This window comes from Centropristis striata, chromosome 2 (assembly GCF_030273125.1).
Source record: "Centropristis striata isolate RG_2023a ecotype Rhode Island chromosome 2, C.striata_1.0, whole genome shotgun sequence".
Classification (NCBI taxonomy): Eukaryota; Metazoa; Chordata; class Actinopteri; order Perciformes; family Serranidae; genus Centropristis; species Centropristis striata.
The window spans coordinates 42,747,794-42,775,509 of NC_081518.1; the positions used below are offsets into that span (position 1 = coordinate 42,747,794).

Below are 27,716 nucleotides of genomic sequence, written 5' to 3' on the forward strand. Positions count from 1 at the left end.
CAAAGAAAGAACAGAACAGAGACAAAAACAAGTCCAAACATGGACGAGAAGCCCAACGGGGGTTCAGAGCCAAGAAAAGTTGGTACAGCTTCACAGAAATAAAGCAAATCTGCAAAAGTCCACCTTTTGCTGACATCGGACCAGATTTGGGAAGAAAGGGGACACGTCGGACAAAAGCACCAAATTTTTTCCACATGCTCTCTATCATTATAGGTTTCAATTTTTGGTAGGAGCCACTTCATCAAGATTGCAGATCGGAGATGGCAGCCATATAAAATCTATGAGAACCAGTATATCTTCTAAGCCACTAAGAAGGTCAATCTTTGTGTCAAAATATACATTTTCCGGGTCAAAGAATAATTTAAAGCTACTGAGAACATCACTAGATGATCAAATAGATATGTTCATTTTGGCCATGTATTTACATAATTATTAGATTCCAAACATTTTCAGCTCAGGATTCTCTGCTGCAGCACTTGAAGTGAGTTGCCTACCAGTCTGGGTGAAAATGAACATTTCTATTTGATCAAATAATCATCTAGTGATATTCTCAACAGCTTTAAATGATTCCTGGACCCAGAAAATGGAGATTTTGACACCAAGATTGACCTTCTGAGTGGCTTGGAAGATGTATTGGTTCTCATAGACTTTATATGGGTGCCATCTCGGATCAGCCATCTTGATGAAGTGGCTCCTACCAAAAATTGAAACCTATGGTGATAGAGAGCATGTGGAAAAAATTTGGTGCTTTTGTCCAGCGTGTCCCCTTTATTTAGCTAAGCCGCCTGACTAATAGTGATATGGTGTGGTGTCCACATACTTTAGATCATATAGTCGCAAAATTATTACTATTATTATTTACTGAAGAATACAGATACAGGTGTGAATCTTTAGTCTCTAAATACTCTCTGTCTCTATCCATTTCCTCTCTTTAATCAAACTAAAACATGAAGATCATTTGTTTCAGTAACATCGATGAGTTCTTAAAAAAACAAGCCCAAATTAAGTGTTGATCTAGATTCTACATATGCACACACGTTAATGGATTTCTTCATCCCCTTTTCATTAACAAAACCATAGGCAGACAGCGTGGCTCAGAATGAACTACTAATCCCAATATGTATGGAAATTAAGAATGCTGAAAAAAAATATTACATCAGTACACTCTTATTAGGCAAACATAATGGAATCACTTCGCTCTCAAATAAAGCAATCAGACATCTCCTAAATTAAACATCCAATATGAAGGCGGGTGGAGGGGGGGACGAGTGGTGCTGTTCCACACTGACACGATTGATTTGAATTACAATGAGGCCACACGGTTAACCAACAACACGATTCAAAGGCCTCACAACAACTGTGTGCAGGAGTGTTGATGCATCTGCGAGCGTGTGAATTATCAAAGACAGAGGTCCTTATTAACAAGTGTACAAATATAGCCAGTCTGAGATATGTCGAGGAAGAGAAGAGCGAGTGTGAGTCGCATAACGGTTCATTGTAGCAGGAAATTCTGACTGGCCACCCCATAATTAGCGACACAGCTCCAGCCTTTCAATCACCTCCTCCTCTCCTCTCTCCTGCTTTCTCTTTGGTTCAAACGAAAGCAAAAAGAAAATGAGGAAGGGGTTCAGATCATTGTGAATCCATGCTTTGATACGCTCTCATCTCTCCTCTGCTGCTGTTTAAACATGAGCCTCTCCTGCCCTCCTCCCCCCTCCTCCTGCTCCTCCCCACTTTCTTTTCTAACCACAAAGCCTCAGTTTGATATGCAAGTGTTGGCCCCTTCTCTCTCTCTCTATCACAAACTATTTTGGATTGCGGCGGGGAATCAGCGTCGTTGTCAGCCTGCTGCAATTTCCTCACCACTTACATTATTCATGTGTGTTTGTGGCAGTGTTTTTGTGTGTGTGTGTGTGTGTGTGTGAGATAGAAGAGAGAGTGAAAAGGTTGAGGCTGCTGCTGATGAGAATCACAGAGCCGACAGCAACCACAACAACAACAACAACAATGTCACAAATATCACTTGGTACCAGCTTTGACCTCAGTTTTACAGCAAAAACACATTTAAGCACCGGTGGACCCTGTTTCCACCCGGTTGGGAATTGAAGCTAACAAAATTATTTCCGGTTTCTGTTCAGCGGTAATTGATAACATCTATCACTGCGGAGCCAAATGTGTCCAGTCAAAAAATGCCAACAGAGTCCAGACTGAGTTAAACTAATGGTCAATGTGGGTTTTTTTCCCACAGACACCACAGCTGAATGTCTTCATAAACTCCACCGTCAGAAAATATACCTCACGCACACACACACACAGAACACTACCACACAGTCAGGTTGTCAAAAATTAGCTTTAAAAAAAAACAAAAAACGGAAATACTAGTATAGAATTATCATCATTAAGAATTTATTCATCTGTGAAATGATGAAAGGCCTTTTATTTACAGTATTAGGCAAACTGCAAACTGGTTGTCTGCTAGGCATGGGCGTTATCACACTATAACGATATACTAGGGTATTCAGAAATGTGCTATGATTTTTAAAATAACCATTCGCAAAAGCTCCACCCCCTTAGTTACTGTTGCTATGTATGTCAAGCTCCCAGGACCGTCAGCAGCTATGGCTTGGACAGGCTATGTACACTACCGGTCAAAAGTTTTAGAACACCACAATTTCAAGTCCAATGAACAGCTTGAAAGGGTCCAAAGGTAAGTGTTGAACTGCCAGAGGTAAATAAAAAAGGTAAGGTTAACCAAAACTGAAAAATAATGTACATTTCAGAATTATACAAAAAGGCCTTTTTCAGGGAACAAGAAATGGGTTAAAAACTTAAAGCAGTTCTGCAGCAATGGAGGTTGATCAAGCCTTGAAAGTTGCTAAGTTGCTACCAATTCCTACAGGTGTCCCAACTTTTCTTGATCACTTACAACCTACAAGTTGCTCCACATTTAAGGGAACTTCTGCAACAGAGTTGGGAAGAACTTTCTAAAGAATATTTGATTTCCATTGAGTGTGTTGAGCTGTTCTATCTGTTAAGGTGCTACTTCCATGAGTCAACAGTTTGGAATACATTTTCCTTTCTAAACTGATTCTCTGATTTCTTTTTTAACTTCAATTGTTTATTTGTTATATGCATTAATTTTAGATTACACTGAGACATTAAACTGCATCGTTTGCAATAAAATTCTGGAAAAGTTGGAGTGTTCTAAAACTTTTGACCAGTAATGTATTAGCGATTCTTTTTGGATTAATATCTCAATATCTTCAACATCAAGGCAAGAGATTGCAATATGTAGTGGAAGGATATATATCACGGGCTGTACGTTAACTTTTTTTTTGCTCATAGCACTGGTGTTACAGAGGTTGATAGTTTAGTGGTACAATCCACGAAATCTCTAGCATTGGTGCGTAGTTACAAACAGCTCATCTGTAGACTAAACTCTAGAAAACATGTTTTTTGTAGCAGGTCAGCCCTGTATTATGTTAAGCTTAGCTAAACTAAGCTAGCTTAGTGCGCTAATTTTACAGACGGTATCATTAAACATAAGTTTGTTGGACTAGTTATCCACTAGTAGTGGTTATAATACTAGTTGACAGGATCCATAACTGTGACATAGGGTTTGGGTTAAGTAACATAGCTAGACAATCGTTAGTTAGCTCATGTTTGCTAGCTAGCAGCTTAGCTTGGAGCAGATGTGTGTGTCTGTTGATCTACAAGATATTACATTTGGAGTGGAGTCTCCCACACTGTTTAACACACAGCTGGCAACGCTCCTCTTGTCTTTCAGTTTTTAGAAATGGGTTCTCTTACCTGTGCTGTGTTCCAGTGCCCATACTTCCCGTACTTTCTATACTTAGTTTGAGTACGCAGGGTTTTCCGATTCTGATCGTGGTGAAAAGAAGTGAACCTAAAGGACCCGGATGTCGCCCTCATAACGGTCAAAACGTTGAGTGTGGAACGATGTACACTATACGCACTCAACGGACGCCATCTTGTCTACGTAGCGGAAGAGTCTACTACGTTTAGTTGTACTCATGGAAGTATGAGTACTGGAACACAGCACTAGTGTCAGATTTACAAATCCCACATGCACACGGTTTCACCATGTTGCTCAGAGCTCACAGCTTGACGAACGTTCTTCTCTTAGTAACAGTTGCTAAGGGAAGATTGGATGAGGAGCGTTCGAGGGAGGAGTTTTGTTAACGGTCATGTATTATTGTAGTGCACAGTACGAGCCACTAGAGGTCAGTCTCTACTGGTGGAACAGCTGGATGGGCTGATAAAGATGGTGGTTCATGGATGGTTGTTTCACACAAATACAAATACTGTCAAATACCGTATACCTGTTTGAAACGTCAGGAGGATATGAAAATACATACTGCCCAAGCCTAGTGTGTGTGGCTAAAATCCCAAGTTCTCCAACTCTGCTGGAGTTGCGAGAAAACGGTTATTACGACCGAACAAACAAATATATCGAGTGGTGACCAGAGACAATCCACTTAAAAAACACAGCTTAAAGCCACAGGTGCCATCAAAGAGAACCAAACTGATATTTTCGAGACTGTAACTATGACAACACGATGCCAACTCAAGCTGTCTGACAGTGCTGATCTTTGTGAGAAGAAAGACTAAAAATGGAGGAAGCTATCGTAGCTTATTAGCTGTGTGGCACCACGCACTTTTAACTGCTCTGTTGAAATATAAAGTTCTCCACAAAAGAACAATTATGAGACAGAAGACAGAGGTACAAATACGTCTTATGAATTAACTGTGTGGAACTGTCTTGTTAGCAACACAGCTCACCAGGCAGTTAGCAAGCTTTTTTTTTTACTTTTTAACTAAAATTAAGTCAGGACATTTCTTAATGTACTCGCTCTCTTCCATAGTTTTATTGTTTAATGTTGGTGTATGTACAGAGAGCCGAATGCTTCAGTTTTCAACATTGTTCAAATATGGCACATTGAAGTTGGCATGTTTTTTTTTTTGTTTTGTTTTTTTATCAAATTGCGATTGTGAATTGTGATTGTGGTTATTTCATCCCTAATGTCTACTCTTCATGCTCTATGTAACTGATGTTGCAGTGGCAACTTGCACTTGCAAAAATGTTTTATGGTCATGAAAGAAAAACTGAAAATTGCAAGATTTGTTAAGCTCAACAAATATTTCATTTTCTCCCCTATTTACACTGGCAAAGATGAACTCTATGGCAAATATGTAATGTCCTGAATCAAACTGTAAGAATTCACTTTACTTTTTTTTAACTTTTACTTGGTTACTTCTGACTTTCGTGACTTAAATGTTTTAAAATTATAGATTTGACAAAAGAGGTTCTTTTCTTTTTCTGATTCTAACTATTTTTTAGTTGCAGTGAATAGTGTTCATGTCTTAATGCTGTGCAGAAAGAACACTGACTTCTCCAAATGAACCTAAATGACTAGTAGTTGCTTGTGGTGCTCCAGGCCCACTAAGAAGCCTAATAGTTCTTTCTGTGACTGTTTATCTGCACCAGTGAGAGCAGGATGGAGGGCAGGGTGGGCAGTTGGAGACAGAACAGCCCAAAGCAGGTCTCCTATAGGTGCTTCCACACTCCACTAACTAAAACAATGCTGCCCCGAGCTTGAACCGGCACAGTGCTCTAACACCACAGTTCACAGAGTCATGTGTTGAAAAAATAATGGGCATGATCACAGCTGGGCACAGAGCACAGAGGAGACAGAGGAACAGTGAGGATTCAGTGCTTTTATCTCTTCTTCTCCTCCATCTCGCTCCCCTCTGGCCTCTGACGGGGGTTTCTCTCAACCCTGATCCTGCTACTGAGTCGCGCTGGGCTCTGAAGAGCTCTTGGCGCTTTTCTTGCGTTTCTTCTTGACCCGGTACACATGGAAGGTTTTGTTCTGGAATGTTCTGGTGAACAGAGCGGTGTAAGCTGCCGTGTCCGTCTTAATTGCCTCGCAAAATCGAGGGTGGGAGGCAGCGAGGAGGTCCGGGTCGTTGTCTCCCGCTCCGTCCATGATCTGACGGGACACAGAAGGAGCATGTCATCATCAACAGCAACAAGAAGGACAGAAGGTTGACACTAATGCAGATTATTAAAGGGGACATGTGTTAATCAATACATCATTATACTCAGGCGGCTTAGCTAAATAAAGGGGACACGCTGGACAAAAGCACCACATTTTTTCCACATGCTCTCTATCACCATAGGTTTCAATTCTTGGTAGGAGCCACTTCATCAAGATGGCCGATCCGAGATGGCATCCATATAAAATCTATGAGAACCAATACATCTTCCAAGCCACACAGAAGGTCAATCTTGGTGTCAAAATCTACATTTTCTGGCTCCAGGAATCATTTAAAGCTGTTGAGAATATCACTAGATGATTATTTGATCAAATAGAAATGTTCATTTTCACCCAGACTGGTAGGCAACTTGCTTCAAGTGCTGCAGCAGAGAATCCTGAGCTGAAAATGTTTGGAATCTAATAATTATGTAAATACATGGCCAAAATGAACATATCTATTTGATCATCTAGTGATATTCTCAGTAGCTTTAAATTATTCTTTGACCCAGAAAATGTATATTTTGACACCAAGATTGACCTTCTAAGTGGCTTAGAAGATATACTGGTTCTCATAGATTTTATATGGCTGCCATCTCCGATCTGCAATCTTGATGAAGTGGCTCCTACCAAAAATTGAAACCTATAGTGATAGAGAGCACGTGGAAAAAATTTGGTGCTTTTGTCCGACGTGTCCCCTTTCTTCCCAAATCTGGTCCTAAGCCGCCGGACTATTAACAGATCTTTTGGTTTTGCCATTTTCACTGCATGGTACGGCACACACTCTAAAAAAATTACACTAGCTCAACTTTAAAAAATTGTTGTAACAATTTGCATTTATTTTTTTAAGTAATTCCAACTAAGACATTATTGAGTATTTCCAATGAGACTTTTATAGCTGAACTAACACAATTAGTCTAGTACAACCAACATGATTTGTTTTGTCCTCTACAAGTTTAATCATGTTGAACCAATTCAAGTGGTCAAATTACTCTATTTAAGTTGCTATATTATTTTACTTTATTTCTACTCAGCAAAGTCCATGCAATTTGTTACCTCAATGTTATTGAGTATAAGTAACTTATTTCACTTAAGTCAGACATATTGTAATACAATATTAAGTTTCATTACCTTACGTTTCCTTGTTAAGTGAAGGCAGAAATGCTTATCCAAAATGGATATCTTTATTCATTTTTAATTTTGATCAACTTTTTGAAATAAGTTATCAACTTAATAAAACAATGGACAAGTAACAAATTGTATTTTTTATGCTGAAAAAGCTCATGTTTTTAAGTCATACTAACTAACCTCCTGAATCTTTTCTTAGAGTGCAGCTCTCTTTTTTTGTTTCTCCATTGGTAAAGGCTGTGGACACCAAGGTTATAATAGTTTTGGAATTTTCATTAGTTTTAGTTTTAATTTCGTTTTGAATTTTTGTTTTCAAATTCAGTTAGTTTTTAGTTTTTAGAGTGAGTTTGCTAGTTTTAGTTTAGTTTTTATTTTTTGAAAAGATATAAAAAACATAATTTTTTTTCGTCTGTATAAATAATTAAAAATCTAAAATGTAGTGTGAAGTGCAAATCTCAACAGTTGTCAAATACAAAAAAATTTAATCTTGACTCTTGAGTATGAGAAAATAAGAAAAATAACCATTTAGGGGTTCCGGGGGCATATTTTAATGACATTTCGTAAAGGAGAATAAAGGTTCTTGTAGGTTTTATTTAAGGCATCTTATTTTGACAGTCTTCTTGTAAATTCTGTGGTGGATTCTCTTAACACACCGTGCTCTTATTTTGAAAGCTGCATGTGTTTAGCGACAGGGAGTCAGTAGCTTTTTGTGATTAAAACAATTTTTACCACTACTCCACTACCACTACTAAGTAGGAACATTGCCAATATCATGATATGCATTTTTTTAACCATAAAAAAAAAATACCAATACTATCGTGAACGATACGATATGGCACACCCCTATACCATGTCATTAGAATTGGCTTAAACATTCAGGAAGAAAAATAATAACAACAAACCAGCACAAAAACAAACAAAGATGGAAGAAAGATAGATCAGTCAGGAAGAAAGACACAAAGGAAGCCAAGAGAGAAAGAAAAAGGACAGACAGATGTAAAGCCTGCATTTGTTCAATAAAGCTGTCTGGATGTCAGATGTTGTGTATGTGACATTTACACCATCACAAACACACCGGCTCTGTGTTTCATGTGTCTTAACACCACACTGAGCCAGACAGCCGGACTGAAGCTCGTCTCGCCGCTGGTAATCCAAACAGCCAGCGCGCCGCATCCCACATCAAAACAAGGAGCGCCGGTCGGGGGGGTAAGAGTGAGAGACAGTGACGTGAGATGTGAAATGAGACTATTGATCTTTGTGGAGGCTGAGGAGCCTTCACCCAGTCACAGCAGCTGGCAGAGGGGATGGCACATGTGGGAACCTGGTCTCATAGAAATCCGTGAAATAGCCACGGATTTCGCTTAACTCAAAATCCGTGGAATAGCCACGGAATCGCTCAAATTTCCGTGAAACTGACACGGATTTCGCTAAAATGCAAGTTAATGACATCATATCCCGTGGCTATACAATTGATATTTTTTCCTATTTTGTTTTGTTTCTTGGTTTGTTCCAAGTCACGTGACTTTCAAGGTCCCGGCGGTCAGAACAAAAAACATGGCGGACAGTTCTCTCATTTTTAGTGAAAAAATCAATATTTTGACTTTGTTTCTGCATAAAAATGGATTTTGATCACATTTCTAGCCAGAAATATATGTTTTATTTTCTAAATATTCACTCGGTGAATGTACATAATCACTTTGTATGTTGGAATAGCCACGGGATATGACTGTCTTTAACTTGCATTGTAGCGAAATCCGTGTCAGTTTCACGGAAATTTGAGCGATTCCGTGGCTATTCCACGGATTTTGAGTTAAGCGAAATCCGTGGCTATTAGGGGTGTGCCATATCGTATCGTTCGCGATAATATCGGTATATTTTCTTTATGGTTAAAAAAATGCATATCATGATATTGGCAACATTCCTACTTGTTGATGTAGTAAAACCTACAAGAACCTTTATTCTCTTTTACAAAATGTCATTAAAATATGCCCCCGGAACCCCTAAATGGTTATTTTTATTATTTGCTCATACTCAAGAGTCAAGAGTAAATTTTTTGTATTTGGCAACTGTTGAGATTTGCACTTAACACTACATTTTAGAGTTTTATTTATTTATACTGACTTAAAAAAATCATATTTCTATATCTTTTTAAGTATTTCGTAATATCGTGAACAATAATCGTTATCGCAAGAATAGCCTGAAATATCATGATATTCTTTTAGGGCCATACTGCCCACCCCTAACATGGTGCAATGAAGACATTGCCCAGATATTGCCCACCCCTAGTGGGCAATATGGCCCTAAATACACTAACACTAAATACACTAAATAGCCCAAACATACACTACTGGTCAAAAGTTTTAGAACACCCCAGTTTTTCCAGGTTTTTTATTGAAATTCAAGCAGTTCAAGTCAAATGAACAGCTTGAAAGGGTACAAAGGTAAGTGGTGAACTGCCAGAGGTAAATAAAAAAAGGTAAGGTTAACCAAAACTGGAAAATAATGTTCATTTCAGAATTATACAAGTAGGCCTTTTTCAGGGAACAAGAAGTGGGTTAACAACTTAACTCTATGGAGTCTTGGGCTATTTTGTCCATTTTTTAATTCTTTTCATGTCTTTGTAAGTAATTTTGTGTCTTTTTTTGGTCATTTTGTGTCTTTTTTAGTCATTTTGTGTCTTTTTTTGTTACCCTAGTGGCTATTTCACGGATTTCTGTGAGACCATGTTGCATGTGGCCACATCAAAACAAGGAGAGCCGGCCGGGGGGGTAAGAGTGAGAGACGGTGACGTGAGATGTGAAATGAGACTATTGATCTTTGTGTGCCTTCACCCAGTCACAGCAGCTGGCAGAGGGGATGGCACATGTGGCCACACAAACACACACACACACTCATGATGAGTCACGTTAAATAAATGCCACCCACGTGTCCGTTGGCCAGGTCGAGCAGGTCCCGCAGTCTGCAGCCTCGCCTGTGCCTCCGCTCATAACAGATGCTGTTTTCCAGCACCACATAGTCGGCCCCGATAGCCCTCATGATGTCATAGACTTCCTCTGGAGACTGGCGAGCATACACCTGGTACACCTGCTCACACACACACACACACAGACAGAATATAAGTGGATTTATTCTAGTTTGTGTGGATTTCTGATTGCTTTTTTTTCTTCTAAAGATCATCTAGTGTTATAATTTAACACCAATATTGTTGGAAGGAGAAAACTTCTCTCCTGGAACTCAATTACCAAACACATTTATTTTCTGAATTATAGTTTTGATGAAAGTTGGTTTAGATTCAATTATAACATGTTTACTGAAAAAAATGGGAATGAAAACTAAATCGGAGGGGGAACAAAAACAAAAGTGTTTAAAACACAACCAAGCTCAACTTTTTTGAAATGTGCTTTGGCTCATGTTTTATTTGTAACAGATGAAATAGAAATTCTGACCAATTTCACACAACAACAGATTTAAATAAAATACATAAATGCTGTAAAAACTGAACTGTTTACCGGCCCAGTGGTAGTGTTACAATGGGATAATGGTATGGTCTTAATGAGGCCTGGAACTAATTAACTTGCAAGTTTCTGGACCAAAGAAAACTGTGACTGACATCACAGATGCTTGATCAGTGTTCCTATGTGTCAAACTATGATGCTTAGGAAAATGACATATCCTGTTGAAAATTAAACACAATATTAATGGCCCATTTTTAAACAAATGGACTTGGAGCTAAGACAGAAAACGTGGTGATGGATTTGGTCTTTTCATGCGATTTATTGACTGAACTGATATCCTTAAAACCCCCGAAAACACACTACGTTCTTTTTTTGGACAAACACACCTTCTCTGTTTAGGAAACCCTTTATGAAGCTTTATGGAGGAAGTGTGTGTTGTGCTACAGTTAACACACTCTAAAAATAAACCTCATCAACACTTGTTTCCCAATTTGGAATGTAAACCTGCTGGGGAAGAGAATCAATTCAAAAAGGGGAAAAAAACACACAGGGAACAAGAATAACTGTGTTCTTTGCCCACTAATGAAATATGTTGTAGTGACACACACATTAAGACCAAAACAGAAGTGGAAATATTTCCTCCTTAATAACACACACACACACACACACACACACAGAGAGAGAGAGAGAGAGAGAGAGACAGACAGAGAGAGAGAGACACACACACACACACACACACACACAAACACACATTGAGACACACACACACACACACACAGAGAGAGAGAGAGAGACACACACACACACACACACACACACAGACACACACACACACACACACACACACACACACACACACACACACACACAGATACACACACACACAAACACACACACACAGATAGACACACACACACACACACACACAGATAGACACACACACACACACACACAGACACAAACACACACACACACAGATAGACACAGATAGACACACACACACACACACACACACACATATAGACACACACACACACATATAGACACACACACACACACACACAGACACAAACACACACACACACAGACACAAACACACACACAGATAGACACAGATAGACACACACACACACACACACACACACATATAGACACACACACACACATATAGACACACACACACACACACACACTAGAGCCCAGGAGCTGCTCTGTGTCTTGGATCATTAATGAGCTCCATGCTAAGCTGCGGCATCACCAGCGGCTCAGCTTGGCCGACTTCCCGCTGGGAGGCAAAACATCAGCTCAGCTACCGAGAGATGACCCACACATCACTTCCTGCTCATTGTGAAGAAGACACACACACACACACAGCACACAGGAGCAGAAACAACTGAATAATACTGAAGCCAATTTGTAACAATATTTTTTTCTCAAAATCCCTCCAATATCAGTTACAAAGCGGTATTTAATATGTGCATGTACTGACAGGCATGTGAAGGTTAGACAGAAGAACACTTCAATGATTCAATAAAACCATGCAAAGGGAATTTGCACAAACAAATGAAACAAAACTTTGAAAACATCTTCATGCCATTTATCAAATAATTATTTTACAAAATAAACAGAATCAAATTGAAAGACTATATTTACTCAGCCTGGTTTGAAAAGTGGTTTTCTCCATTAATAAAAACTATTCCACAGAACAGAACACAAAAAACAACTCTCTTACTCAAAAACACAGCGTTTTGCACATACATTACTAAGATGCACTCAAGTGCGAGCATCATAATCCATCTCTCCTTCACTGGAGCACATTATTTTCAGTCTCCATTTTCCTTTGTAGCTCTTCAGTCTGACTAATGGATGGACAATGTACTCAGTGCATCTTCTGACGCCATATTCACTCACACAATCACTGCAGGTCACTGGCCCCCATCAACACACCCCTGTCTCTCATGCAAGACACTAGCACAAAGCTGAGTGAGATGGATGGGTGAGGCAACAACATGGCTTCAAATGCGGTTATACGAGATTACACAGACAGCAATTTCTGGGAAAAGGCTGACAATTCAGAAACTAGAAGGGCACTCAGAAATTGAGGGCAAGGCCACACTCCTCGCAGAATTAACAGTGATAAAATAAATGGGTGGAAAAAATAATAATTTGTGGATCTGCCCTGTGATTCAGATCTGCTCCAGAAAGTAAAGAGTTCCTTCTTGACCCATTCTACACCCTCCCACCAAGTTTCATAAAAATCAGTCCAGGAGGTTATTTTGTAATCCTGCTTACAAAACAGACATAACCTGCTTAGCAGAGGTAATAATATCTAACGGTTGTATAATGCTACAATAAAATGACAATTTCACTGTGTTTTTATAACTACTGTTGTTTAAGAAGTTATAAAAACCGGAATAAATAAACATATTAACTTGTTTTAAGGAAGTGACGGTGTTGGGGAAGCTACTTTGAAAGCAGGCTACCAGACACTTCACACTAGAACACGGGTGGGCAATTAATTTCCCCAAGGGGCCTCATGACCAATACCACGAAGGTTGCAGGGGCTGGACCAAAACTCTGAACTAAATTCTGCTCAATATTAATGTAATCGCTTTATAAAACACAGTAAATTATCTGGTTTTGAGCTGCTACTGATAGGAACACATGTTATGATAAGACTGTTAATGTGGAGTAAATCAAATATAGCAGTAAAAAGTAGTAAATACTCCAATCACTATATCACTTTTCCATTTATTTTAAACACAACTGTAAATGACCTTTAGCAAGCTTCCTATTGTTGTTTTTGTATTATATCGCTTGTTTTTCATGTTTGTACAATTCTAGGTGTTTTACAATGTTGTGATGCTTTTATTTTGAAAAGGCGCCGTCTAGTGTGAGACGGGTGCTTTAATTTTGAAAGGTAGTGACAGGAAATAACCGGTAGAACGGTTAAATGAAAAAACTAACGGTAAATAATAACGAGTGCGTAGTAATTCATATAAAGTTGATATAAAGTATAAAAGGCTTCTATAGTGGCTGACTGACAGGACACAAGGTTTGTTAAAGTTTATTTTATTCTGTCATATATATATTAGTGGCTATATTTGTTGTCTTAACTATAGTAAAAGTGCTTGTTAGCTCTAGTGCTAATGCTAATGTTTGGTATTTTTTTCAAAATAAAAGCACTGCGCTTTATATTGATTTCTAATTTCTGGGTAACCTCACGCGGGCCGGACGAGGGCAAAAAAAAATCTGTTCAACATACTTACTAAAAAAAAGATTAAATTGACATATATACCTTAAAGCTTATACTGCCTATGTTGCTCATACTGTGTGTGTTGTTGAATCTGACAGCAACAGATGCTGTGCTCCACTTTAGTGGTTTTCATGTTTTTACTTTAATTGTCTTTCTTCGCCTGTATTTTCCCACAAATTCCATTTAGAAGTAGAAAGAAAGATTTTCAGAAATAAAAACTGAAGGCTTTCTTTTCTTCAAAAACTCACTTTCTGGAAATAAAAGGGTTTCATCTGAGAGCTTTTTTGTAAACAAATCTGGCTTTTGTATTTTATGACCACAACTAAAAGAGTCAAAAAATATTTCCCTGACCATTTGACCTACAAATAATGTTTCACAAAGTTCAAGCAAAGTGTGTGATTGAAAGGTTTGTGATGATGTCACAACGGTCAAGATGGAAGAAAAAGAGGTTGAGGCTGTCAAGGGGGGTTCAATTACAGCAAAAAGGCATTGATAAAATAATAAAAATACTAAAGAAAAATATTCCTTTCCTTTCATGTCCCAATTTATAATTTCAATAGTTTTTTGATTGATTGATTGAGAATTTCCTTGAACACAAAATAAAAGATGAACATTTAAAAACAAACGAACAACAATAAATACAAGACAACAACACAAAATGAAACAACAAGACTCAACACTTATTTGTCTTCAAAAGGAGTGGGAAGAAGCCAAAGCTTATTAAATCCCTTCTCCCTATGTTAATTTACTATATTCAGTTATATAACAATAATATTTTTATATATATGTATTTATAACACATAGTAATGTAGTTTATAAACTCATTATTACCATTATTAACACACATAACTTGTTACTAACTTACAAACACATAAGTACACATACACCCATGTAGTCATAATGAGACAACAATGAACAAACAAACAATAACACACAAAAAAGAAAAAATAGTAACACATTTAAAAAATAAAACGTCAACAATAACCACCTTCTGTCATTTTACACACCAATTTATATTTTGATGTTTTTCGTGTTTGAAGATTGTTTTATTTCTTCACACATCCCATTCCATATTTTTACTCCACTGAATGAAATGCAAAACCTTTTCCTATTTGTATGTATTTTGATGACTTTAAAGTTATTTGACCCCCTCAATTGATATCCCCCGTCTCCACCCTTAAAGAAGTTTTGTATATTAATTGGAAGTAAGTTATTAGCTGCTTTGTACGTTATTTGTGCTGTTTCACTACACAAACAATGGCAAAAAGTAATATAACAAATTTAATCACTACTCAAATATAAATGTAGTTCAACGACTGCTTCACTTATAGTTTACTACTCCCCAACACTGGAAACTGAAGAATGAAAATGAAGAGTGCATTCTCCAAAACATATCTCCGTTTTAATTTATTTTCCTAATTCATATTTTTGTTTTTTTTGGATGCATTCCAGGGAATATCAACCAAACATCTGTTGGGTTGTTTTCATAAGACACTTTGGAATTTAAAATTCTGCCAAACCATGTACTGGTTAAGAAATAAAGGGAAAATCAAACAAATTGTTTATAGAAAATTACTTTTATCTATTTTAGACAAAGAAAAATATATAAACAAACATGGGTTGGGTCACTTGCACTTATCTATGTCAGTAGTTCTCAACCTTTTTGAGTCGCGACCCCCAATTTAAAATGCATGTTGTCTACACCCCCGCTCACTGAACAGAATCTCATGAGCACAGTTCAGATCATACAAACTCAGTTGATACAACAAATTTTGGACAAATAATGAAGCACAAAATGACCCAAAAAAGAAACAAAATGACCAAAAAAAAGACACAAAATGTCTAAAAAAAGACACAAAATGACCAAAAAAAGGAAACAAAGTGACCAAAAAAGACACAAAATGACCAAAAAAAGGAAACAAAGTGACCAAAAAAGACACAAAATGACCACAAAAGAAAGAAAATGAACAAAAAAGACATCAAAAGACCAAAAAAAGACACAAAATGATCAAAAAAAGACACAAAATGACCAAAAAAGACACAAAATGATCAAAAAAAGACACAAAATGACCAAAAAAGAAACAAAATTACGAAAAAAAAAAAAACACAAAATTACCAAAAAAGACACAAAATGACAAAAAATAAAACACAAAATGACCAAAAAAAGACATTACATGACCAAAAAGACTAAAACACATTAACACATGAACACTTTAACACAGTGGAGACAGAGCTGACTTCCAAAATGATTTGCCGACCCCCAGAAATCATCTTGCGACCCATATTGGGTACAGGACCCCAAGGTTGAGAATAGCTGATCTATGTTCTTAGCAGGCCACAAACCAAAACATTTATAAAAAAAGGAAAGAAAAAAGTGTCAAGTGCTGCCGTTCAAGTGCATTTTGCAGCACAAAGTGATATTTTAGAGACATTATAGTAGCAGAAAGAGATAAGTCAATAGATATACAAGAACAGAGACAAATAAGAAAATTCACAGTGGGCGTCTCACATTCCGGTGGAGTACATCTGCTTGAGCTGAAAATACTTCAATTTGAGTGAAAATTTTGTGTTTTTTTTTACTTTCTCTGACACCATGAATATAGAGACAGGGGCAGAAACGAGAGCGTCTGGAGAAAAACAAGTTTAAATCAGGGCAACTTTGGCAGGGAGAGCTGTCACACATCAGTTGTCAGTTAGGAGACTCATCCACTGAATGCTTGAGGACTCAAGAATGCAGCCAAAAGACAGAAACACCACTCCGGTGGTCAAAATGAGCCAAAAAACGATTCCCTACCATGCTCTCCTCCTATTTCACCGTGGTCAGATAGCCAAAAGAATACACTGTGAGCCAGTTTCCAGCTCTATAACACAAAGCATCATGTTTTTATATCACCAAACATCATGTCATTACATTACTTTCTTGAACCTGTGAAACTCTGAGTTTCATGAAACTAACTCTGCCTCTCTGTGAGCACAGGCATGAGAAGGTTTCATTCAAATGAGGCAGCATTTATCTAAATTCATCTGCATTTATCCATAAATTATCCATGATTTTCTTATAGTATCTGTTGTCAACAGCTGTTTTAACCGTATGAAGAAAATCTCTTTAAGTTCATTAAGTCCCTGCAGCTGTCAGAAAGCAGCAGGACACATCTTACATTATTCCATTTGTTGAGCTAAACTTCAAGTGTAGTTTTAATCACATTTGTTTGGATAAATTCATGCATACATAATAGACATTTTCTCTTGTGACGTACTTAGCGTGGTCTTCCACGGGCAATTAATCATCTCCTGATCGCATAATCATCCTATGCTCTTTCTTCTTCCATCTGCAATGGGTGAGATGCTGGACAAATATAACCACATATGTTCCGACACATACACTGAAAAAAGAAGCAACTTAATTGAATTGTTTCATTTGGTAAGACCTAAATGAATTAAGTTCTTTCAAATTAATTTAATAAGTTAGATAAACACAATTGATTTTAAATTAATTTGAAAGAACTTAATTCATTTAGATGTTACCAAATGAAACAATTCACTTAAGTTGGTTCAACTATTTTCTTTTTTCAGTGTAGTGGTCACATTTGTGACTGAAAGATTTGCCATTTATTAAAACCTCAATTAAAACCATACTGCACTCACTGTATACCGTTTCCTCTGTCATCCCGTACTGTATGCCTCTCTGGCATAACTTCAGATTCAGATTACACCAGTTGCAAAAGAACGGTCCTATCTATCTCAATACAAAATGAGACTACTTCTCCCTTGATTTATTATCTCATAAATGAATTATCTTGGCAACATCGCTATAGTTTCAAGTCTTCTTCAAGACAATGTGATGTTAATTCTGTAAATAATGGTCCCATTTAGAAGAAAATAGATGATAAAGAAGCTTATGATTTGGGGCGGGACAAACTTTCTATCCTGATTGACAGCTCACTGCGTTAGCGAGCTGTCAATCAGGATAGAAGCCAAACAATGCTTATAGACGTAACTGTGTACGTCTAAATAGCCGTGAACTTGTTTGCCGTGTTTTTGTCTAAGAACTTTGCCCCTTTCACCGTGTGTTTTCAGTTCATGAAAGTTTATTTGAACATTTTGGTCATTTAAAAATGTCCTTTTCAGTGTTCAGTTGTACTAAAAGACACTCCAAGCTGCTCAATTTTTCTGGTAAGTAATGTACATTTTGTTTTAGTGTTAAACAGTTTATTTTTAGATACACCTGTCCTTGTGCCTCCCCAGTCCAAATATGGTCTCTCCCAGTTGTGAAAAACAAAGATGCTCAAACGGGCAGTCCAGAAACCAATGGGTGACTAAGTCCATTATTAAATATACAGTCTATGGGCATCACACATCTGTAGAATCTACTAAATGTATTTTCCACTTTAGAAAACGGCTTTCTTAAATGTACATGATCCTGTCCTCCATAAATTCATTCATTGTAACACAGACTGACAAACAACAAACACATTTCTAATTGAATTACAAAAGCAAAAAGCACATTTTATGTTATTTATTAAACTTATTCAGAATAAAACCCGCCATAGAATTTATATTATGTCCAGTGTATGAGCTTAAACCAGCATTTTGCATTATAACACGTCCTAGCAAACAAAAAAGTAGCCTCCATCATCAACCTGTGAGTCCTAAATCCATTTTGTATTATAATAGCAATAATGCACAACCATACAGGCTCACCACACCACTATTATATACCCACACACAGTTAAACATATTGCAGTAATGACTATTAGCTCTCTTAAAGCTAAGACATGCATGAATTGGCATTCAAATCAACATGACTCACTTGTATAGCTGAAACTGTAATTACCATCTATTTACTTCCAATCTGAAATTTTCCATTCATTGTGTTTGTGTTATCCTACAGCCCCTGTGCTTGTTTCCACACCCCTGTGTATGTTTGTCAGTATAGTGCAGGCTACAGTACCTGTTTGGTTCTCTCCCGCAGGTCTTTATCTTCATAATGGGGGTGGTTGGTGAGAACTCTGCCTGTGCACAGCTTGATGCCAGCCAGCAGCTGCATGCTGCCTGCAAATACAGCTCGCTTAGGGGTCTTTGTGCTGTGGACAAACAGAAAGAGAAGAGAGAGCAAAAGATGCATGATTCACCGCTTTAAGTATATATAATACATACCATAACAAATCTTTTGATGAGCCAATGGATGGAGGTGGTAATGGATGAAGTAGATGAAGAAGATCTTTAGAGCTTTTTGAGTGAGGTCAAAACAGAAGAGAGAGAAAAAGGAAAGAACAAAGACAAAATCTACTGCAGAAAGATGTTCTGCGGTTGGAAGGAGATGAAAAAGTTTGGAGGGTATTCACAGGTGCAAGCAGTCATCAAAAAAGTTTGATTGAATTTTGCTTTGGTTTATTTACCAGCTTTGTTATTCAGTCCACATTCTGTTGCTTTCTGCATTTGCCACAATAATTGGGACATATTGATGGCATTTAAAAGTTTCTTTCAGAGATGGGGCTTCAAGGACAGCAGCTATCTACATCAGGACCATACAAAAACATTCTTTGTACAGACAAATTAAATCACAAGGAGGACAGAAGATGCACAATTACTGGGTTACAGCACAAGGGCAAACCTTATGAGATATTGGTGTGTTCACAAGTTACAGTAGTGTTCAATATAACAGCAGTCCAATATGACTAACCAGATTAATCCAGGTTTTTAGTATATTTTTTATTGCTACATGGCAAACAAGGTACCAGTAGGTGCAGTAGATTCTCAGAAAAACCAACAAGACCCAGCATTCATTATATGCAGCTCTTAAGGCTGTGACATTGGGCAATTAGTTGAAAGGAGTGAGTGAAAAAATATAACAGTGTCTGCCGTTGACTTTACAAACTCAAAACTATTTTGTACAAACTTTTTTGTTTCTAGGATTTATCAATCCTTTGATCACTAAACTAATATTTAGTTGAATGACCACAGTTTTTTTTATAACTGCCTCACATCTGTGTGGATGGATCAACCAACTTGTGGCTCCTTTCAGCTGTTATTCCACTCCAAGATTCTCTAACAACATTCATCAATTCATTTACATTTCTTGGTTTTGCTTCAGAAACAGCATTTTTGATGTCACCCCACAAGTTCTCAACTGGATTAAGGTCCACTCCATCACATCAGTGTTGTTGGTTTGGAACCAAGATTTTGCTGGTTTACTAGTGTGTTTGTGCTCATTGTCTTGTTGAAACATCCATTTCAATGGCATGTCCTCTTCAGCATAAGGCAACATGACCTCTTCAGGTATTCTGACACATCAAACTGATCCATGATCCCTGGTATGAGATAAATAGGCCCAACACCATAGTAGAGCAACATGCCCATATCATGATGCTTCACTGTCTTCACTGTGTTCTGTGGTTGAATTCAGAGTTTGAGGTCATCTCACAAACTGTCTGCGGCCCTCAGACCCAAAAAGAACAATTTTACTCTCATCAGTCCACAAACTCCATTTCTCTTTAGGCCAGTTGATGTGTTCTTTGGCACATTGTAACCTCTTCTTCATGCCTTTTTTTTAACAGAGAGACTTTACGGGGGATTCTTGTAAATAGATTATCTTCACACAGACGTCTTCTAACTGTCACAGCACTAACAGGTAACTCCAGACTGTCTCTGATCACCTGGAGCTGATCATTGACTGAGCCTTTACCATTCTGATTATTCTTCCATCCATTTTGATGGTTGTCTTCTGTTTTCTGCCACGTCTCTGGTTTTGCTCTCCATTTTAAAGCATTGGAGATCATTTTAGCTGAACAGTCTATAATTGTTTGCACCTCTTTATAAGTTTCCCCCTTCTGAACAATGTCTTGAAGGACCCATTTTCCTCAGGCTTTCAAAGAGAAATGCATGTTCAACAAGTGCTGCTTCCTCCTTGAATAGAGGCCACCTGATTCACACCTGTTTTTTCACAAAATTGATGACCTCACTGATTGAATGCCCCACTGCTATATTTTTGAACACACTCCTTTCAACGAATTGCCCAATGTCACAGCCTTAAGAGCTGCATATCACCCATGCTGGGTCTGGTTGGTTGTCTGAGAATCTACTGCACCTACTGGAACCTTGTTTGCCATGTAGCAATAAAAAATATGCTAAGTTATCAGCTAACTCTAGTTCTAGCTAGCTTGGTAACCAAGGTGCATCTGTGCATCATTTTAAGGTTACCAAAATGTTATAAATAACTTTTAATGAACTTATAAGACCATTTGTAGATCAAAGTTTTAAGATAAAAACACTGTGCACTGTGGCAGCAACCTGTGAATCTCAAGCTACTCACACCTTAAAGCATTCTTCATAGTCTATATTACTCTAAAGGGAAGCATACTTTATAAAATGAACAGGACTCAAAACTGGTGATTGAGACCATGAACTCATGAGGTTTACTTAGGTAATAATCTAAGTGAGAAGCAGGGTCATTTTCTCATATACAGTACAATCAGACTTTGTATGCAACCAGTGGAGTCGCCCCCTATTGTCAATTACAAAGACTGCAGTTTTGATGCACTTTGTGCATTGGCTTCACTTTTCAGGCCCGGACAGGGCAGCTTGGAAATTTAGTCAAATGTGTGTGAAGGCAGCAGTGAAACGGATCTTGGCCTGTTTAAGTGATTGTGCAATTAACTAGAAATAAACAAGACAAAGGCTACGTTTACACGAGGACGGTCTGAACAGAAGACGCAAAAGTGGCGTCGCGTCTTCACTTTTTATTCCGCGTTTAGACGAGCGTTTTCAGGAGGAAATCTGCTGCATACGGTGAAGCAAAAGTGTGTGGAATTGGATTGTATGCAGCCAGGCGGCATCACTTAAAGCCATAAGAGCATCTTTGGGCATGCCACGCATTTTCATCCGCTACTCCTTCCACAAAGTTCTCCACCATCACTAGATCTCCCAGGTCTCGTTCACAGCCGTCTGGCTCGCCTCCGACCAATCGGTGCATCCAAAATGTGATGGAGGTAATTCCAGATCCTTCTCTGTTCACTAATACTATCTGTACATATCCTGTACATTTGGTGGAAAGACTCCTGTAAGTTTATTAGAGCTGCCGGAGCAGCTTGAAGGTCCGACGCATGGAAATAATCCCACGTTTGTTTATTTTCCTGTACTGGAGCATGTATGTGCCGTAAACACATACGTGTTTTGTGTCTTGTCAGTGTAGACGGACACGCTACGGTGGAGCGGATTCAACTTTTCCACTTTGGAAGGTGGTTTCAAATTTTTGCGTCTTTAAGCCCCGAAAGGCACTTCCGATAAAATATTTTGTCGTTTTTACCCGCGAGCGTCCTCGTGTAAACGGGGCCTAAGAGTCCTGTGCCATGCTTGTGTTTCTGTGAGGCTGTACTTGGACACCATTTCTTTGAGCTAAATGCCAATGCTACCATTGTGATGTGTGTAATCATGCTAACTTATGCCAATTAAATGCAGCACTAAACAAAAAGTACAGCTGAGACTGCCACGTTATTAGATTGGCAGGTATTTGGTCATAACCCAAACTATTGGACAAATAAAAATTCTGACCTGACACCAAAGTTATGACACATCTTCCCAAGACAGACATGAATGTCGATACAATATTTCATGGACATTAGTATACATAGTCTGGGAACCGCAAAGGTCTGTAAACTATATTTTGCCAGTCCAATAAGTAGCTATCAAGACATTTCACAGGATAAGTGAAAACTTTGACCTACTTGTGGAAAAGTCAAGTGGAATTCATTCTCTTGGGACTATAGATATCGGTATCAAATGTCATAGTATTGTGATATGGAATTAAATGCCAAATATGTCAAACTGATAGTGACGCAAGAAGAAAAGTCATGGGGTCACCAAACTCACGAAAGGGTTTCTCCTCTGGGGACTATGAGTGTCTTTAAATAATGTCACAGCAATCAATCCAATAGGTATTGAACTATTTCAGTCTGGACCAACCAACGGACAGTCTGACATCCACAGAACTGCTGCTAGCATGGCTGAAAATTGACATATCTGCTGTCTTAAATCACTTATTCACTACCCTCCTAGCTAAAATGTCAGATTGCAAAGTAAAAAAGGAATAAAACCTTAACTGGAGTCCTTCCATTCATCCAGCACAAATCTAAATTCATGACCCATACAGTAGGTTTCTGAAGGGACATTTTAAAGCCAGAAGACTGGATTTTCTCATTGCTGTCATGTAGTTCAGTGGGTGAAGTAAAAAAAAAAATCTGTGTGTGGGAAACATGGAGGAGAACAGGTGGACCTGAGGGGAGATAGAGGGGGTAGTTGCCACTTTCCGACTGTGATGATAAATTTCTCTTAGAGAAGTTAGTAGAGTAACTTAGCAGAGTTGGTAAAACGCCATAAATTTTAGTGTAATAACTATGTGACTGACTTGAGCCAACCACATTTGTTTGCAATTCAGGCACTTCTAAATTGAATATATCTGAGGAAATTCTGTAATTATGACGTCGATCTTGCCGTGAATGGTATTTACAAACTGGAAACTGGTAATCACGTAAACTCTGATATTAGAAGAACAAGCCTCAATATCTCATTCAACAATGCTTCTAAAAACACCAACACCAACTCACACTTTTAAACTTAGCAACTTAGCCTGGTTAGACCATCCTTTCAGCTCAACATTTCTGTTGGCTCCACTTATTAGTTTTCCCATTCCGGCTCATTTTATAAAATCAAAATGTACCCGGGCTGATTGGCTGAAGGAGTTAGTCTGTTAAGGCAACCACCCAGCTCCTGCCTACTGACAGCATTTGAAACAGGTGAAAGGCCAAACTTTCATGTAGAGCCAACAGACATGCTGAGCTCACATGATGGACCAGACTACCATCAACTATTTACACCAAAACGAAACTTTCTGAAACAATATAATGACATGACATGAGAAAAAGTGCTACTTTAGGCACTTCAGCTCTAGCTTTGACACATATCTCTCTCAAATCCTCTTACTTCCATCCACAAAGCTGCAAATTGCAAATTGCAAAAATGTTACAGCACTGCAGTGTATGTGCAGTGTTACATTGGGCGTGGCCATGAGCTACATGTATAAATCATTCTACCCATAGAGATAAGTGCAATAATTTCATAAGAAATTTAACTTTTTACACATGTAATGAGGAAGAGGGAGCTCCAAACTCCCCAATTAGTAGTAGCAGAACACAATCATGCACACACTGCATCATCGTTATAGATATAAATGCCCTGATTACAGTCCAGTTACACAGAAATACTTAACAAAGCCTGCTGTACATATCATATGCTCTGTGTTTGGCACAGCAATGACTCGGCACAAGCCTTATGTGGATTTGCACATATTATATACACGTGTATTCATACATGCCTTCAGCTGCAAAAACAAATTGTCATTCAAAAAATTACTTAAGACACACTTGATGCCGCCCACCAAATGAATGATTACTAATATGTTGCGATTTATTTTGTTTTCTTATTTTATTTATTTTTCTCTGCTATATCTGTAGCCGGATGATTCTTCCTTTTAAATGTTCTCTAATGAAAAGACAAATTATAAGTGTATACAGCTGAAACTATAGACATCTGAATTAATGATTTTTGCAGTATAACAGTTGTCGGGTAAATATGAATGTAGAATTTTTTAGCAGTATTGCATGTATGTATTAATTGAGTTTGTTATTGTTTTTCTTGTATTTACTGTTTTTGTTTATGTTGTTTGTATGTCATTTTCTATGTCTTTTTAGGGACCCCAGGAAGACTCGCAGTCGCCAAGGCGTCAGCTAATGGGGATCCATTCAATAAACAAATAAACAATAAACAAATAAACAAATCCAAGATATCCTTCTCCTTTGTTCACCCTGATAATTTGCACTCAGCTACTTTAAAGATTAATTGAAAGAACTAAATTGATGCATCCCCAAATACTACGTACACCTGTCTTGACAATTAAGAGAGGAAACCATGATCGCCCATTATACAAAACTGGAAAAATAGCCAAAGAAAGAGCCAAATTCTTCACTGCAAAACATCAAGACTCAAGTCAAATGATCAACATTATCATCTCTATAACTGTTAACCACATACAGGGAACACGCCCTGACCTGTAATAGAAACGGGTCATTTCTATTCCCCCCCATCTTCTTTCTATGAATGCGTGAATTTAATCGCCCATTGCATCCCAGGGAGTAGCTTCCATTCCCTCCAAGGTGATTTACATTTAATTTCATGTTTATGTTCTCATATGTAAATGCCAGAAGGCACTGGCATGCACCCCACTGACATTATAAAAATGAAATAATGAAATTAATTGAGTATATGAAAGGGGAGGTTTACAGGTTCATGCACTTGCATTTAAAAGTGCTTCATTAGCAGCTGTTGCTCAACTTCAGAGAGCACCATTAAAAAGGAGAAACATAAAAGAAAAGAGAAAAGAAAGAGATACAAGGAGTGGGCAGAAAATCCCAAAGACCTCATAATACTTTTACAATACGATGCAACACAGGCAGCTACGCTGGATGTCTTCAGCTTTTGAGAAACAACAGACACTGTAATTTCAAACAGCTGCAATCAATGTTCATAATATATCAGCAACAGATTTCACTGGTTACATTTCTGTTACATTTATGCTTGTGTTTACACTGAACTGTGTCTGCAGGGATGATAGCTTGCTAATGCTAACTCCCCAGCTCGCTCATGAGTTTGTACATTTTAGCCTCCGTGAGCCGTTTCAAATGTGTATCAGATTTTATGAGCTTCTGTGAGTTTATTCACAGTAATAAGACCAGCCGTCCCCCTTTCCTATCTCTCACCAGCAGACCCAGCCGCTTCTTTGGCGCAAAGCTATTAATATTAGCCACAGAGTAACATTAGCTGTGATCCAGGACCCTCATTGTCATTCCACGGGAACATTTGTGATTTTTTCTGTGTGTTATTACAGGCTCTGTGACAGTTCTTGTCTCTAGGATAGTTTTCAGTGATGTGGAGAAGCTGAGCCATCATTACTGAGGCCTTCCACAGTGTAATGCTATGATTTACATAAATAACATGGTAGGTGCAATTACTGACAAGAGTCACAAAAAGGAACATGACAAATAATAAAATAAGGAAATGGATTTCAGTGTTCAAAATAATGCACATGAAAATAGATCATGCCTAATGACATTTCTATAAATACTACTAATAAAATATACAAAAAAATAGTTTAACATCAACACTGAAAATGCTTATAGAAAGTGAATAAAAGAAGATAAATATTTAATGATACGCCAGTGTTAACAAGGCTAACATTAACATTATTTTCCAACTGTGGCAGAAATAACCACTGCTGCTGCTTTGTACCTGTTGTAGGACGTCGCAGAAACAGAGAAAAACATATTACATCATGCCAGGATTAAAAATATAATCCACAGGTACACCCAGCTCAATTGAATTTCACCATCTTCTGTGTTTGTATAACTGGATGTCAAAATGTTTCACTCCCTCCCAGTGTGAACACCCCATAGAGCAGCTATTCTCAACCTTGGGGTCCCGGCCCCAATTGGGGTCGCGAGATGATTTCTGGGGGTCGCCAAATCATTTTGGAAGTCAGCTCTGTCTCCACTATGTTAAAGTGTTCATGTGTTAATGTGTTTTTGTCTTTTTGGTCATTTAATATCTTTTTGGTCGTTTTGTGTCTTTTTTTGTCAGTTTGTGGGTTTTTTTTTTAGTAATTTTGTGTCTTTTTTTTGGTCATTTTGTGTCTTTTTTTTTATCATTTTGTGGTCATTTTGTGTCTTTTTTAGTCATTTTGTGTCTTTTTTTGGTCATTTGTGTCTTTTTTGGTCATTTTGTGTCTTTTTTAGTCATTTTGTGTCTTTTTTTGGTCATTTGTGTCTTTTTTTGATCATTTTGTGTCATTTTGTGGTCAATTTGATTATTTTTTGGGTAATTTTGTGTCTTTTCTGACAAATGCCAAAGTAGCAAGTTATTACTTTACAAGGAGTCTCTGGCTTGAAACTGACTGTTTTTAGTTGTTGTCTGCTTCATTATTTGTCCAAAATACGCCGTATCAACTGAGTTTGTATGTTTTGAACTGTGTGTGGAGATTGTGTTCAGTGAGCGGGGGTCGCGGACAACATGCATGTTAAATTGGGGGTCGCGACTCAAAAGGGTTGAGAACTACTGCCATAGAGCATCTTCAAAACATCTAGTTGACCCCTTAACTAAAGTAATGATCTTAAAAATGGACCTTAAATATTCCTTCTCAACAACACAGAGAAAATGGCTCAACCTGTCAATGTGTAGAAACTGAATATATCCACATGCTGTACTGACTGCATACTCTGAGCTTCATATGATGTTTCTATGGCAATTTGTGATAACACCTGCAGAGGCTCTTGAAAGAGTCATGCTGGCATTTGCCTTAAAGGACAGACCAGCTGGTCACCTGAAGTTACTTCTGAACTTTGTCTGACAAGGTTTTCTTGTTGTTTCCTGAATGAAACATAATAACATATATTCACAGTTCACGGGGTTTACAGATGTGGTGGAGGTCGGATTAATGATGTTTGGTAAGCTAACATAATTCCCAGCACAGCTTTACCTAACTTGAACCATAATAAGCAATAAGAGGGACTGAAATCACCTGTGTGGGCATCCAGGGTCCGTTATTAAACGTCTGAGTAGCTGTGTGGCTTTCATGATCATTATTTTCGTTATTTTTTTCCGCCTCCAAAGACTTGAAACAGCACTCCTACCATGCAAAAACACACAGTTAAGTGGTACTGAGAGGTAATTATGATTATGACTAATAGGGCGATTGAAAAAGTGATCGGGAGA

The 27,716-nt window shown here is 37.9% G+C and overlaps 1 protein-coding gene across 3 annotated transcripts in view; it reads right to left on the minus strand.

The window, feature by feature from the left end:
- Positions 1 to 4,954: 4,954 nt before the first annotated feature.
- The window catches only part of dpy19l3 (dpy-19 like C-mannosyltransferase 3), an 83,411-nt gene continuing 60,649 nt past the window's right edge, over positions 4,955 to 27,716 (minus strand). For all 3 annotated transcript variants that reach the window (XM_059351692.1, XM_059351684.1, XM_059351676.1), the window contains 3 exons: positions 18,850 to 18,982; positions 10,113 to 10,271; positions 4,955 to 6,014 (listed from right to left, as the gene is read on the minus strand). In XM_059351692.1, coding sequence (XP_059207675.1) covers positions 5,811 to 6,014; positions 10,113 to 10,271; positions 18,850 to 18,982 — 496 coding nt within the window. In that variant the 3' untranslated portion in view covers positions 4,955 to 5,810. The remainder of the gene's footprint in view (positions 6,015 to 10,112; positions 10,272 to 18,849; positions 18,983 to 27,716) is intronic.